At 38.0% G+C, this 13638-nt stretch overlaps 1 protein-coding gene across 18 annotated transcripts in view; it reads left to right on the forward strand.

Moving 5' to 3' along the window:
- NFIA (nuclear factor I A) overlaps positions 1–13638 on the forward strand; it is a 412993-nt gene that overhangs the window by 300709 nt on the left and 98646 nt on the right. For all 18 annotated transcript variants that reach the window (XM_083742770.1, XM_083742775.1, XM_083742766.1 and 15 more), the window contains exon 4: positions 9452–9526. In XM_083742770.1, coding sequence (XP_083598896.1) covers positions 9452–9526 — 75 coding nt within the window. The remainder of the gene's footprint in view (positions 1–9451; positions 9527–13638) is intronic.

Below are 13638 nucleotides of genomic sequence, written 5' to 3' on the forward strand. Positions count from 1 at the left end.
CTGTTTGGTGTTGTCCAAAATACAAAAGTTCATTTCTATCCCACCCCCTTAAAAAAACCACACCACCCTAGTGTCAATATTTAAACAAAATGAAAACTGGTCTTTCAGTTCGTGGCATGGGGCTTTCTGTACAGCATGCATGTCACAAATCATGTCACTTTTCAGTAACTAGGCTGCTGCCAGTGGGAGGCTCAGAAACGCTCGTGTTAATCAAAAATTTTAATTTCAAATCAAATTGACAGTTTACACATGGTGAGGAATGCTGCTCACCATGTGGTATCTCTTCTGTCCCTTCAAGAGTCTGCCACACTGGGCAAAATGGGTGCCACTTGCTGTTAAGGACGTTGACTGCAGCGCTTGCAAATTTATAGGTCTCTGTGTATTGGGTATGGGGAGCAGCTGATCTAAGGAAGCCCCTTAGAGAATATGAAACAGAAGGGGTTTCAGGAAGACTGGCATTGGTAAGCTGCTCTTGGCACAAACCGCTGCAGAAATGACAGGTATTCAATAAACATCATTCTGGCTAAGGGAAAGATTTAAAGGAGGGAGGGGCTGGGCAGCAATAAACAAGGCGCTGAAACAAATGTGATTATTTCAGCTCTTGATTGGTTTGAATATGTAAATAGTGCAAAAAATTAAAATGACTTTAAATTTATGTTTCTTTGAGCAAAATAAGGAATGAGCGAGCCACCCATTCCTTCTTGTGGTTTTATATGCCTTAGAAGTAACAGTTACACATACTGAGTAAGCTAACAAGATTTAGCTTAATGAGAGTTGTTCTAGTTACATTATCTATCCAACACGCACACACAGAGCTTTGCAATTGGGAACTTTCTGGATATAACATTGCTGCTGATTAAGATCAGTCCAAAAATTCACATTTGTCAAAATCAGAATGAACTATTATAAACAGGGAACATTGAAGCAGATTAATGTTTGCAATATCTAGCCAAGTTAAAAACATGAGCACGCTTATTAAGCCATTGAAACGTATTTGCAGGTCCAGTTTGCTTTGGTTGTTTTTAAACTATATATATATATATATATATATATATATATATATATATATATATGAGAAACATAATGTGCGAAGGAGACAACATGTATTTGAAAACAGGTATATCATACAGATAAACCCTTGAGAGAACTAGGACATACTGGTCTAGTTTAGTGTTTCAAAAACAAGCCTGAGAAAGCTTTAAGTTGAGATGTCGCTAGGGGAAATCAGAAACTTTTACTTCCATTTTCAATTAACCAGAGTTTAGTATTGAAATTTTGGTGTATGACCAAACCCTACACTGTGGTTAAGCTTAACTATGGTTTATTGAAACAAGCAACTTTCGTAAGCCAAGGTAAACTGTAATTAAGAATCATCACAGTTTATTCAGCTTCAGATATAACACTAAATTGTGATTAGTTAAAAATGGAAATGAACATTCTGAAGAAGAAGAGAGGCGTGGAGCAGCACATGACTCCTCGGCTGGTACATGCTCATTCACATAACAGTAGTTCAGCTTTGTATCCAAATGAGACCAAAGTGTGGAAAGGCCCTAAGCCTATATCCAGCATCCTGTGGAATCAGTTCCATTACTGAGCAGTCATTATTGTCCTTACTCCTAATGTTAACTTGCTGTTCATTTATTTATTGACTTGATCACTGAGCTCTAAACCTGAATTTTAAGTCACTACAGCAATTCCTGAGATTACAGTTATGTTGTTTGTTGCGATCAGTAAAAGAAATTATGGCAGTAGTGATAGGAAAAAGAAGATAAACAACTCCTTTTTACAACAACAACAACAAATCCGTTTATTGTGAGGACCATGCCTGTACACAAAAATCAACTCCTTTTTATTATTTTCTAAAGGTGGCTTTTCTTTTTATTACAGTCTTTTCAGAGGCCATACATATTCCAAAATGATTAACTTTCTATAGATTCCATCTCGTTTGCTTTGAAAGGGTTTTGAGGAATGTGTGGTAAACTAATCTACAAAATGAATATGTCTATTTATAATTATGTTTCCCCTTTTAACATTTCCTTTTTGCATTGGAAATATGAAAAAGCTATAAAAAATGCGAAGACATCTGTTGTTTTCAGAGATGTGGTTGTCCAAACAATATCTATGCTGTTGATTTTTCTAACGAAAAGGTTATTAATTTTTATTTCACAAAAATATTGGTTGACTTTTAACATAGCATTAGCTTACTTAACTTTCGTGTCATTATTTTAACATTTTAAATCTCCAGCTTTAATCATATACCTTTTGATATTAGATAGATTGAACAGGGGGGAAAACCCTGACTTATAGTTTGGGCATGTGCATTGACTAGTGCTGTGTGTCAGATTCAGCCAAAGGCCAAACCAAATGGGAGGTCCAGGTTTCAGCCATGTTGGGATCACCCTTGGGTGCGTCAGGCCACCAGCAATGATCCAAGGCTGTCAGAAGTATTGCTCACAACTCAGAATGTAGCAAATCCCGACCCTCTTGTGGGAGACCAGAGCTCAGTAGTAGACTGTGTCTCTGTGTTAAGATCTCCTCTCCTCCTCCCCTCCTCCTCCTCCTCCTCCTCCTCCTCCTCCTCCTCCTCCTCCTTCTTCTATTTGTATGCCACCCATCTGACTGGGTTGCCCCAACCACTCTGGGCCGCTTACAACAGAATATTGAAAACACAATAAAGCATCAAACATTTAAAAAAAAATCTGTAACAGGGCTGCCTTCAGGCGTCTTCTAAAAGTCAGATAGCTGTTTATTTTCTTGACATCTGATGGGAGGGCATTTCACAGGGCGGGCCCCACTACCGAGAAGGCCCTCTGCCTGGTTCCCTGTAACCTCATTTCTCACAGTGAGGTAACTGCCAGAAGGCCCTTGGCACTGGACCTCAGTTTCTGGGCTGAACAATGGGTATGGAGACGCTCCTTCAGGTATCTCTAGTATCTTCAATTAAGGTATGTCAGGTAGCACCTAGTAGAGACCTTTGCCTGAAATGTTGGAGAGTACTAGATGTACCTACCACTGGTCTAACTCACTATAAGCCAGCTTTCCTATTGTCTGCCATATTGGACTCCTCCTTGCCCTTTCTCTCTCACATCTGTAGCGGCCAACTCAGTGAGATGGCAAACCAATTGGGCTATGCCACTTGCGACAGCAGGTGAGGATTTATATGGTGGAGTTCTTCTCGATACAAAATAGAATTCCTGCACATGGAAAACTAGCTGTTTGGGAGAAGGCTACATTAGAAATCTATTTTTTTGACATCTAGTTTTATATATACATCTGAGCTTTCACGTGCAGTATCAAGAAGTACAGCTCACCACAGGTTTCTTCCCCTTTGAGAACTAGCCTGATGTCGCTCTGCTGCAATCCTTCTTCTTCTTAGGATTATGCGTCATATTGTTCCAATAATTATTGTAAATATTATGACTACTCATGTTAACAAGTTCCACATGACCCACTTAAGAATCTCTCATTTAAATGTTGCGAAATCGGTTTAGTACCCTAGATAGAAAGTTTTGGTTCAGTGATAATTTTCTATTATTCCATGTTATCATGCATTGTAAGAGACAAAACAGGGATAAATGAGAGTATTTCATTTTAGCTTTATTTATATTTATTCCAGGTGTAGAATCTGACATTGTCCTTTGAAGCCAAGATTATTATCTTTTACATGATGTTGCTCTTATTTCAATGTGCAGTCCAAAGAATTCTTAGACATTTATCCCCATTTGCAATTATTCTGAAATGATCTCTCTTACGAGATGAATCTGTGAAATTTATGAGAAGACTACAAAGAACAAGTTCCAACTAATTTTGTGCATGCTATGAAGAGTTAACAAAACTTTCATTATTACACTCTATTAAACTGGGACCAGGAAACAATTTCTAATCAATGCTCTGATCTGGACAGGCTTTTGTGTTGGGCCTAAGATCTTCTGTTCTCTATTCACACATGCTCACTTCCAGCTGTTGTCATTGAAATCCCACATAATCTCTCCAGGTCAAAGGGCAGTCATCCATGACTGCTGCAGTTAAAAGGTTATGCTGATTTGTGTTGTCAAATATTGGCTCTTTTTTTCTCCTGGCCACTTGTATTCTGCCTTTTTCAACAAGAAAGATCCAGCCTAGGATTGTATTACATGACTTTAAAGTCTTTAAGGTGTCCATCCATTGTGCTAACATGATTTATCCCAGATAGTCTAATTTTTTTCCTGCTGTATGCCTCAAAGAATGTGCTGGTGGTTCTTAAAAACTTTTCTAAAGCCATATGTGCAAGCAAGCTTCGGATAATATGGGCATGTGAACCCAGTGGCTTAGTGGTTATTTGGAAGGAAATGCTTCATTTGAATGGCTAACGAAGTGGCCGTTAGTTAGTTATTTGTGTGATGCTGAACTGATATGAAAAGCAACTGTCAGGAAATGATGGTAGCAAGAGCAATAGAGGGGAAACCCATGCAGTACATTGCTAAAGTGATTTCTTAGGAATAGCAATTGGCCCGTTATTTTTAAAGCCTTCATTTCATCTAACTTTATTTTAACGCTGAGATATTTGGATAATAAGTCCATACTTAAATGTCTTTATTAAACACACACAAGCACACACTGCAAATATGCATTGATCAAACTGTGAAACTTTTAAATAGACTGGCATGGGAAGAATATAATTCACAGCATGCTGATTGTCACCATCACATAGGAGCATGTGAGTGAATAGTCGGAATTCCACAGAGGGATACGTCGCTTTCACAGCTTTCACCTTTTATTAAGCGTAAAGACAGTTGAAATCTTTTCTAGCCTGCCGCAAATTCAATTTAAATACAGTGAATTACAATTCTAGTGACTTCAGGAACATCTGACAGTTCTGTTTCTAGTGCAGATAGTGACTTATTTCATTTCACCTTTGAGGAAACTTAAATATGTTGGGATCTGTTCGATGCCTGCATTGGAGACTGCCTAGAACTTCTTTGTACCTACACCAGAAGTGTAAACTAGGGGTACTGTTCTACCATATGCCTCATTAAGTGTGTAGTCAATAAAGTCACACCAGATTGCATGAAAATTGTCATGTTTCTTTTAACCTCTTGCTACTTTTAATTTTTGTGTCAGTTTTTCCAATAATGTTGTTTGGCAAATTGCGTTATACCCATTGGTCCATAGTTAATAATAGTTCTTGCGGCAGTTAATAGCTATGTTATAAGTTCTTTGTTTCTAATTTGCAACATGCGAGTTAAGTATAGCCATTCCTGGGGTCATGAGGACTGCCTGCCTTATAATCAAATATATTTCTGTAAATACGTTTTTCCAGAACTTTTCTGTTTTTGGACACTACCACCACATATGCTGATTTGTCCTTATAGTGGGAGATCCTCTACAACACATAGGAGAACTGTCCAGTTTTATATATGCTAGGCGTCTAGGGCTCTTTCTGTGGTTAAGGGCTCTTTCTTTCATTGTTGCCAAAATGGATTTGTATGGCGCTTTTTTCCACTTTCTGTTCCATGCCTCTATTTCAACTTCTAAATCTTAATTCAGTTATTACAACCTTCTCAAATTTTGCGGAGGACAAAACTCAATCTCTGTAATATATTTAAACAAAGATGATGGTAATATATTTGCTATTATATATTTTTTGACTATTATTTCTTCATATGTTATTAATTGTCTTGTGGCTTCATTTTTAATCTGGGAATATGTGAAAAATGACCTTAATTGGTAGCCTAATAACCATGATATTTCAATATTTTCCAGTTTAAATTGCATCTTATTAAACGTAAGCAGTCATTCATCTTTGTAAAAATAAATTCCAATAAAAACATTATTTTTATTTCCACATATCTGTAGTATAGACACTATATTTATTTTTGAAAACAGAGTGGAATTGTAATTAAATAATAGGTGAGAGGCCTGAAACCAGAACCTTTGCCTATTTTGTCCAAATTTTCCAAGTTGTAAGTGTGAACAGATTTGTAAGCCAGTGCAAAGAGAGGAATTTATTTTTTTTAAAGGTATTACTTTTAGAGGAACACCATCTATTTCTAAGTTTTCAAATGTTCCATTGAGTTTCTTTGTTGCCAGACATTAGGTCTGTCATGTTGCTGAGTTGACATGCATTGTAATAGCTATTTAGATTTTGGAGTTCCCCTCCTCCAACAGTTGGGTGAAGGTACAGCAAATATTTTTAAATGCATGGTCTGTCTGTCTGTCTGTCTGTCTGTCTGTCTGTCTGAAATATGAGTTTGTTAAGTTTTCTTCCCCACTGGAACATATGGGCAGGTGAGATCCAAACTGGTAACATCTGAAATAAAAATAATAATTTTGAAACAAGCATTAGTTTAGTTGCAGTATCTGGAGCTTTTTCTAGTTATTGGGATTTGTAATATTTTGGAAAATTGTGGGGAAGTATGAAATAACAAGACTTCTCATTTTTGTCCCAGAGACATTGAAAAAGGTCTCGGATTCTATACTCTGTAACCTTCCAGCATCAACTGGGACTGTGTACATAAAGCAACATCATCAGCATAAAGTCCCAGAATGTATCCCCTTCCATTGATAGTTTACAATGTATAATCTGAAAGACACCAGACATGTACTTCATACATCATTATCCAAATTTAATCATTTCATTGCATTTCAAATCTTTTCCAGCTTCACTGTCACATCAAAACATATGGCTAATACTTAAGTTAGTAGGTGTACTGCTTGATAGATCAGAAATCCTTTCAGCAACTTTTTCAGGTGCCCCTGTAACAAGTATCATAGACACCTATTTTGTAAGTATTATTAGAAGTTACTTGCTTGACATTGTTTGTGAAACAGAGGATTATCTAGGTAGGGGATAAAACCAAGAGGAATCAAGTTGCAGTTAGCGTAGGGAAGGCTTTTCTTTCTAATCAGGCATTTGGTTAAGATAATAGGCTTGAAGTTCTAACTGATCACTACTATTTTAAGATTTTAAGATGTCTCTGTATAGTAAGATACTCTACATAGCAAGGATTTTCAATGCTGGCATTACTTTGCCGTACAGAAAAGCAGTATTTACAACTTGTGCAACAAATATAAAAGTCTCACTTTGTAAGAGTTTATTCATCAAGTCAGTTTCTCTCTCTCTCTCTCTCTCTCTCTCTCTCTCTGTGTGTGTGTGTGTGTGTGTGTGTGTGTGCTTGCATTTTAATGCTGCTTTCAGCCGCTGTGGTTTTTATGTATGAACCTGTTTTTAATGATTGGCTTCTTCATATCTTGTTTTGTTAGCAGCTTTGAGCGTCTTCATTAAAAAGACAGCACACTATGCCTTTTACTCTAAATAGCTAAACCGTAGAGCAGGGGTCAGCAACCTTTTTCAGCTGTGGGCCGGTCCACCATCCCTCAGACTATGTGGTGGGCTGGGCTACATTTTGGAGAGAGAAAAAAGAATGAATGAATTCCTATGCCCCACAAATAACCCAGAGATGCATTTAAAGTAAAAGCACACATTCTACTCATGTAAAAACACCAGGCAGGCCCCACAAATAACCCAGAGATGCATTTTAAATAAAAGGACACATTCTACTCATGTAAAAACACGCTGATTCCATGGGCCGGATTTAGAAGGCAATTGGACCGCATCCGGCCCATGGGCCTTAGGTTGCCTACCCTTGCCGTAGAGAATGTGCAGAATGACCATGGTGAATGTGCATAATTGCTGGTTATTATGCACATCTTTCCATGGCTATTCTATACAATTTCCTATAATCCTTATTGATGAGAATATACACAAGGCTTACATTCAGTAGTGCTTGCGGCTGCAAACATTTCCTATGAGTTTGTGAGCATGCACATGGCTTACACTGGGAAGTAATTTATGCATTTGTGAACGCGATTCACAATTGTAAAGCCTGCATTGATTTTGTGTTCTGAGCTTGATACTCTGCCATTCAGGTAAGCTGGGTACCTATCTAGGAGAAATGTTAGCTAATAACACCTGGCTTTTACTGTTTGCTCAAACACTATAAACCTGGGTTATAGAAATGAAAATAATGCTGGCAGATTCAGGATTCTGCTGGTGCCAGTGGGCTGAAGAAATGTGCTTCCAGCCCTACATTATTTATTGGGAAATCGGTTTGAATGTGTTGCTTGAATGGAGAATGTACAAAGGCTGCTTCTAATAATGCTATATCAATACTGAAACACTTTAACAGTAATGGACCTGCAATTTTAATTTTTGATAAATCAAAATAAATCATTTGAGTTCAATTAAACCTTGCAGGCAAAATAAATATAAAATTGTGTGCATATGGGTTTTTTGTGGGGGGAGTTATATTATGCAAGAACTTAAATAAATAAAAAGTATTTTCGGTAATTTGGAAATGAAATCAATGAAACTGAAGCTGAAGGAATTTAGTATGTCTGGGCATAGCAAAGCTTTATATTACATTAAATAATATACGTGTGTGTGTGTGTGTGTGTGTGTGTTAGACTTGGTAATCTTAATTAGAACAACCTTAAAATGTATGCCACTTATCCTATGGACAAGAACAACTTTACAGTTCTTTTAATAATCCCTTTATCCTCAGATTTCTTTGACCCTGATTTCAAAAGCAATAGGTCAGGCTGCCCTATCAGCCACAGACCTCTAATTGAAGTCCTGATATGTACTGTATGAACTATAGTATCTGGTTCAGCAGAATTCCTTGTTACCCGATTTGCAGTTTGAAGGCTTCTTGTTTTGTAATTGATTATACCCAGAAAATTAAATTAACATTTGGTGATAGACATGTTTTCATAGAAAAAGGGAAATACTGTTATGGGAAGTGTAATAACATTTTGATATAAAATATCCCTTACACAAATGAAAACGGCAAGCAAGCATACGCCTTGTCTATTAAAGAAATTCAGAGGATTAGAGTTAAAGCTTTCTTATGCAAAGATTTGGTTTCTGTTTTGAAAAGCTCATTTTAAAGAGTTTCTTTTTCTTTTTATGTGAAAAGCATTCATTTTCAAGATTTTTTAACAGCTGCTATTTTAAGATTTCCCTAATGTAACCTCAGAAAAGAAGAGTACATCTTTAAATCTTGTTTTGTTTGAATGAATGAGTAGATAATCCTGATCAGATGTTTCTTTAGAGAATAATGTTTAAAACGATTAAAGAACTTAGCTGTCCCATCTGATTCCTAGGTACAGTATTTTAATTTCAATTGTTAAGTCTTTAGGGTCATCTGAGGTAACTGTTTATTAAAATGAGCTTCTTTTGTTTCAGATTTCCAGCTGTGATTGCTTTAATATATACAATTCTCCCTGTTAATCTGTCATGTTAACTTTCCTAAACTCTAACCATATATCTGCCTACCTAAACAGCAATTAGTGATAAGTGGAAAATTAAATATTCAATTTCATTCACATTAAACAGATAGTGAAGTATTTAAGAATACTGTCATTAAGTGCTTAAAATTAATCACATCTATAATTTTCTTGTGTTTTGTAGGACATTTGGGCTTCCAAGACAGTTTTGTCACATCAGGCGTTTTCAGTGTGACTGAGCTAGTAAGGGTCTCACAAAGTAAGTATAATTTGTAGTTACATTAGAATATCTTACTTTGACATATTTCTTTCTTTGATTCCTCCATCCCTCATGATTACTATGCAAAACGTTTTATGAAATTGATCATTCATTCTCTGGTTCACCATGCCTTACATCAAGTAAATCGTGCTATATTTCTAATTAGGTTGGATGTATCATATTATAGTAATAGAGTCCTGATTTTACAAAAGGACCTTGTTCATTCTGAAACCTGCTGTCCTACAAATTGCTGTAGTAGAAAAGCAAAGCATGTTACACTGATTAAGGACATATATGGCCGCCGAACGGCACTCTAGAAGAAACTGCAACTGATTGGGTTGCTCTGTCCTGGTAGTCCCAATCGATGGGAGGGAGCTGCTGTTGTGTTTCTGCATTGCTGTTGTGTGCCACTGTTGTTTGCTATTTATTTATAAAATAATAATAATAATAATAATAATAATAATAATAATAATAATACGCAGGATCCCTAAGCTCAGGCATGGCCAAACCTGGCCCTCCAGCTGTTTTGGACTACAGCTCCCATCATCCCTAGCTAACAGGACCAGTGGTCAGGGATGATGGGAATTGTAGTCCCAAAACAACTGGAGGGCCAAGTTTGGCCATGCCTGCCTAAGCCGTTTACATAAAGCACAATAAAGGTGTTATCACACACACACACACACACACACACACACACACACAAACTTCTACACTGTGACTTGAAGCAGAGAGGAGCTGGGTGACCAACTACGAGGAACCCTGAGGGTTAGAAAGTTGGCATAACTTTGCATATAGGTTTCTGTGTAGAATGTGCTCGAGAATTGACAGGCTTAGTGGAAGAAGATATAAATGGCTGGCTCTTATCCATTTGCCTTCGGAATAGAGGGGAAACAAATGCTGATTGTTCAGTACACCTAGGAACAAGTTGGAACTCACCGATGTGTCAGGACCCACAGTTTGAGAACAGTTGCGACACATTGCAAATATTTTCAGAGCCCATTTCTACATTTTTGAAATTAGAACGTTAATGTTTAACCAAACTTTAAACAGTCAGTCTTTTAATGCACAATAGCATAGGCTTTGCATTTGTACCACCTGTGTACATGCATGTGCAATATCTGTTTGATGCAACACTGATGATTTATACAACCAGTGGTTTAGCAACCCTTAAATACAGATTCATGCACAAATATGGGGTCATGCCCAGTCTTTTTGAAAATAATGGTTCTTGTGCTGAAATATACGGTCATTCTATGTAGAATGTGAAGTATCTGATGCTGGAACTGTATGGAATTCTGTCTCTATGAAGCTATTCCTTTTGACCTTTAAAGAATGCTAATATTCTTGGTCTGAATGACATTCTGCAGTATGATCATTACCAGTTTGTCAATATTCACTAACAACAGTGAATTAGGAGTACCTGTCACCACCCTCTTCAATTGATCAAAGGTTCCTTGGTTGTATTTTACTATGACATAATCCAGACAGTCCAAGGAGAAATGGTCTCCATTGTCCCAGGGCTCAAGAAGTTAGTGCTTTGCCGATTTTCATCTCCAGTGAAAAACTAAATTTAAATCATAATCTAACTCTCAGTTAATTATTACTGCCATTTTAGAAATGCTTTTGCCAGACTTTCCTCAAATTCTGCGGAAGTGGGGGGGGGCGCTTAATTTTTCATTTGCTCCAACACATATTCAGAGAAATGTCCATATTCATTTCAGTGGAAGGTGCCAATCTATATGCATAGTGTATTACACATATGGATCACTATCCCATTAAACTAAATGGAGATCTCTGTGTACATAAGAGATCTATATGCCCATCTGGTCACACTTAGATCCTCGTGTTGATGCAATAATTTTAAAGTACTGACAGAGGGATCCTCCCCACTCAAACACACACATCCACACTCATATCCACGCATCAAATTAATAAGCTTATTTTTCACCTGCTCTAGTTATTAAACTTCTAGTCAATATTTTACTTTATAAATCAGTCTATTCAAACAGTAAACCAAACACGACAAAGATGATATAATTTATTGCAACTAGAAAACCTAGGAAAAAGTGAATCTTGTCTCCACCCCCATCATTCTGCCCGGACGCTGAGGTCCAGCGCCGAGGGTCTTCTGGTGGTTCCCTCATTGCGAGAAGTGAAGCTACAGGGAACCAGGCAGAGGGCCTTCTCGGTAGTGGCGCCCACCCTGTGGAACACCCTTCCAGCAGATGTCAAAGCGATAAACAACTACCTGACATTCAGAAGACATCTTAAGACAGCCCTGTTCAGGGAAGTTTTTAACGTGTGATATTTTACTGTATTTTTGGTTTTTATGGAAGCCGCCCAGAGTGGCTGGGGAGGCCCAGCCAGATGGGCGGGGTATAAATAATAAATTATTATTGTTGTTGTTATTATTATTATTATTATTACTACTACTGTTGCCTGGCATTAGACTGTCTAGGTGTGCAGCTTTTGGTTAGTCTCTTCGGTTAAAGCAACAGATAACAATCTGTTTCACTGTCACACAAACAGGTGAATTGTATGTAGCGTCTCTGGCAGTAGGAAACTAAAATGAAATGTATGTTTTAGATTGGCATAAGGTGGCACCCTAGTGTTTGAAACTTGCAATAATTCAACTACTGTACAGCATGAATCATTATTGCTTAAAAAGCAATAAAGCAGTGAACTCTCATGTACAGCAGGACTCCCCACAATCACCTTGGGAGGTCAATCCTCCTCTTTTAAAGCATCTTTTGACCTGAAGATTTTGTGAGGCCAGACAGATTGCTGGTTTTGGGCTGTATCACTGAGGCTGAAAGTGCAGGATGGAAAGGAGCAAAGGGTATTGCAAGAAAGAGGTCCCGGTGAACGGGTGGTACATTGTGACTACTGCCATTGCAGTTTTGAACTTGGTAGATCCTTGGGGGGGGGGGGAGGTTATTGGGTTGTTGTTTTTATTTTGATTATATAGTTTTATATTCTGATTTTATCCTGTAAACCATCCTATGACCAGCAGGTATAGGGTGGTATCATCATCATTATCATCATCATCATTGATCCCAGTCTGCTATAAAGTGGTCAGGATGGAAGTTGACACAGTTTGTCCTGCTTAAATATTTGATTCTACAAAAAAACCCAACAAATCTAGTTTGAGGCACCTAAGCCTGCTGACTAGAATGTAATGTTGTTGGGAAATTAACATACACAGGGATTTAACATGGTCATTTCTGTAGAAGTAAGAAACAATGAGAGGGATTCAACATCACACTGTGTCGATTGTTTTGCCAGTGCAAGCATTTCAGCTTGTCATATGGAATGATTTCCCCCTCTCCTCCACTCATGCACTGTTCTGGGGGTTTTCTTGACCGCCCCCAAGCCAATTTCAGGGGTGTGGGGCATACTGAGGAAGGAGAGATGGGAAAGCTCCATTGCACAGGCGAAAGTCATTGCTCAGGCTTCCATTGACGGAACTCATTAACTGAATCATGCCCTGAATTATTCACACTGCTGAAAGCTGGCAGGAAAGGCACAGTTTTTGTTTGTTTGTTTGTTTGTTTACCAGGACCACACAAACATGTGGGCTTGCAAAAAGGAACTTGGAGCACTTTGCTCTTCCCTGATCTTTTTTATTTGCTTGCTGCACTGAGCAAGTTGGCACTCAGGCTTGTGGTTAAGTTCTGTCCAGACTAACCACAATCTCTAACCATGGTTTGGTTTTGACTACAGCTTATGGTTAGCGAGGAGAGAGCTTAATCATGGGACTGGGTTTGGACAACATGCTAAGTGAAATCTTGGATTAGCTCAGTACAGCATGCAAAGATTAGGGAGGAGCAGAGTGAAGAGTTCCCCTTTGGATACCTGCAACATCCACATGGTAAGGTTGGGTTACTGTGTCCTGTGAACCAGACCTGTGTGTATAGAGTGATTTAAGAAGACCTTAGGATCATGCAGCCTGTTGCAACATATCCCTGGATCCAGAGCAGCAGCAGTTTTCTCAATAGCTGAAGCCTGAAAATGTAGAATGGCTACCGGCAATTAGTCACTAGTCAATAAATATGAGTGCCAGAGCACTTTTAGGTAGAAATGGCAAACAGGGTATGACCTTAGCCAGGGAC

This window comes from Podarcis gaigeae (genome assembly GCF_964106915.1).
Source record: "Podarcis gaigeae genome assembly, chromosome: 6".
In the NCBI taxonomy this organism is placed as follows: Eukaryota; Metazoa; Chordata; class Lepidosauria; order Squamata; family Lacertidae; genus Podarcis; species Podarcis gaigeae.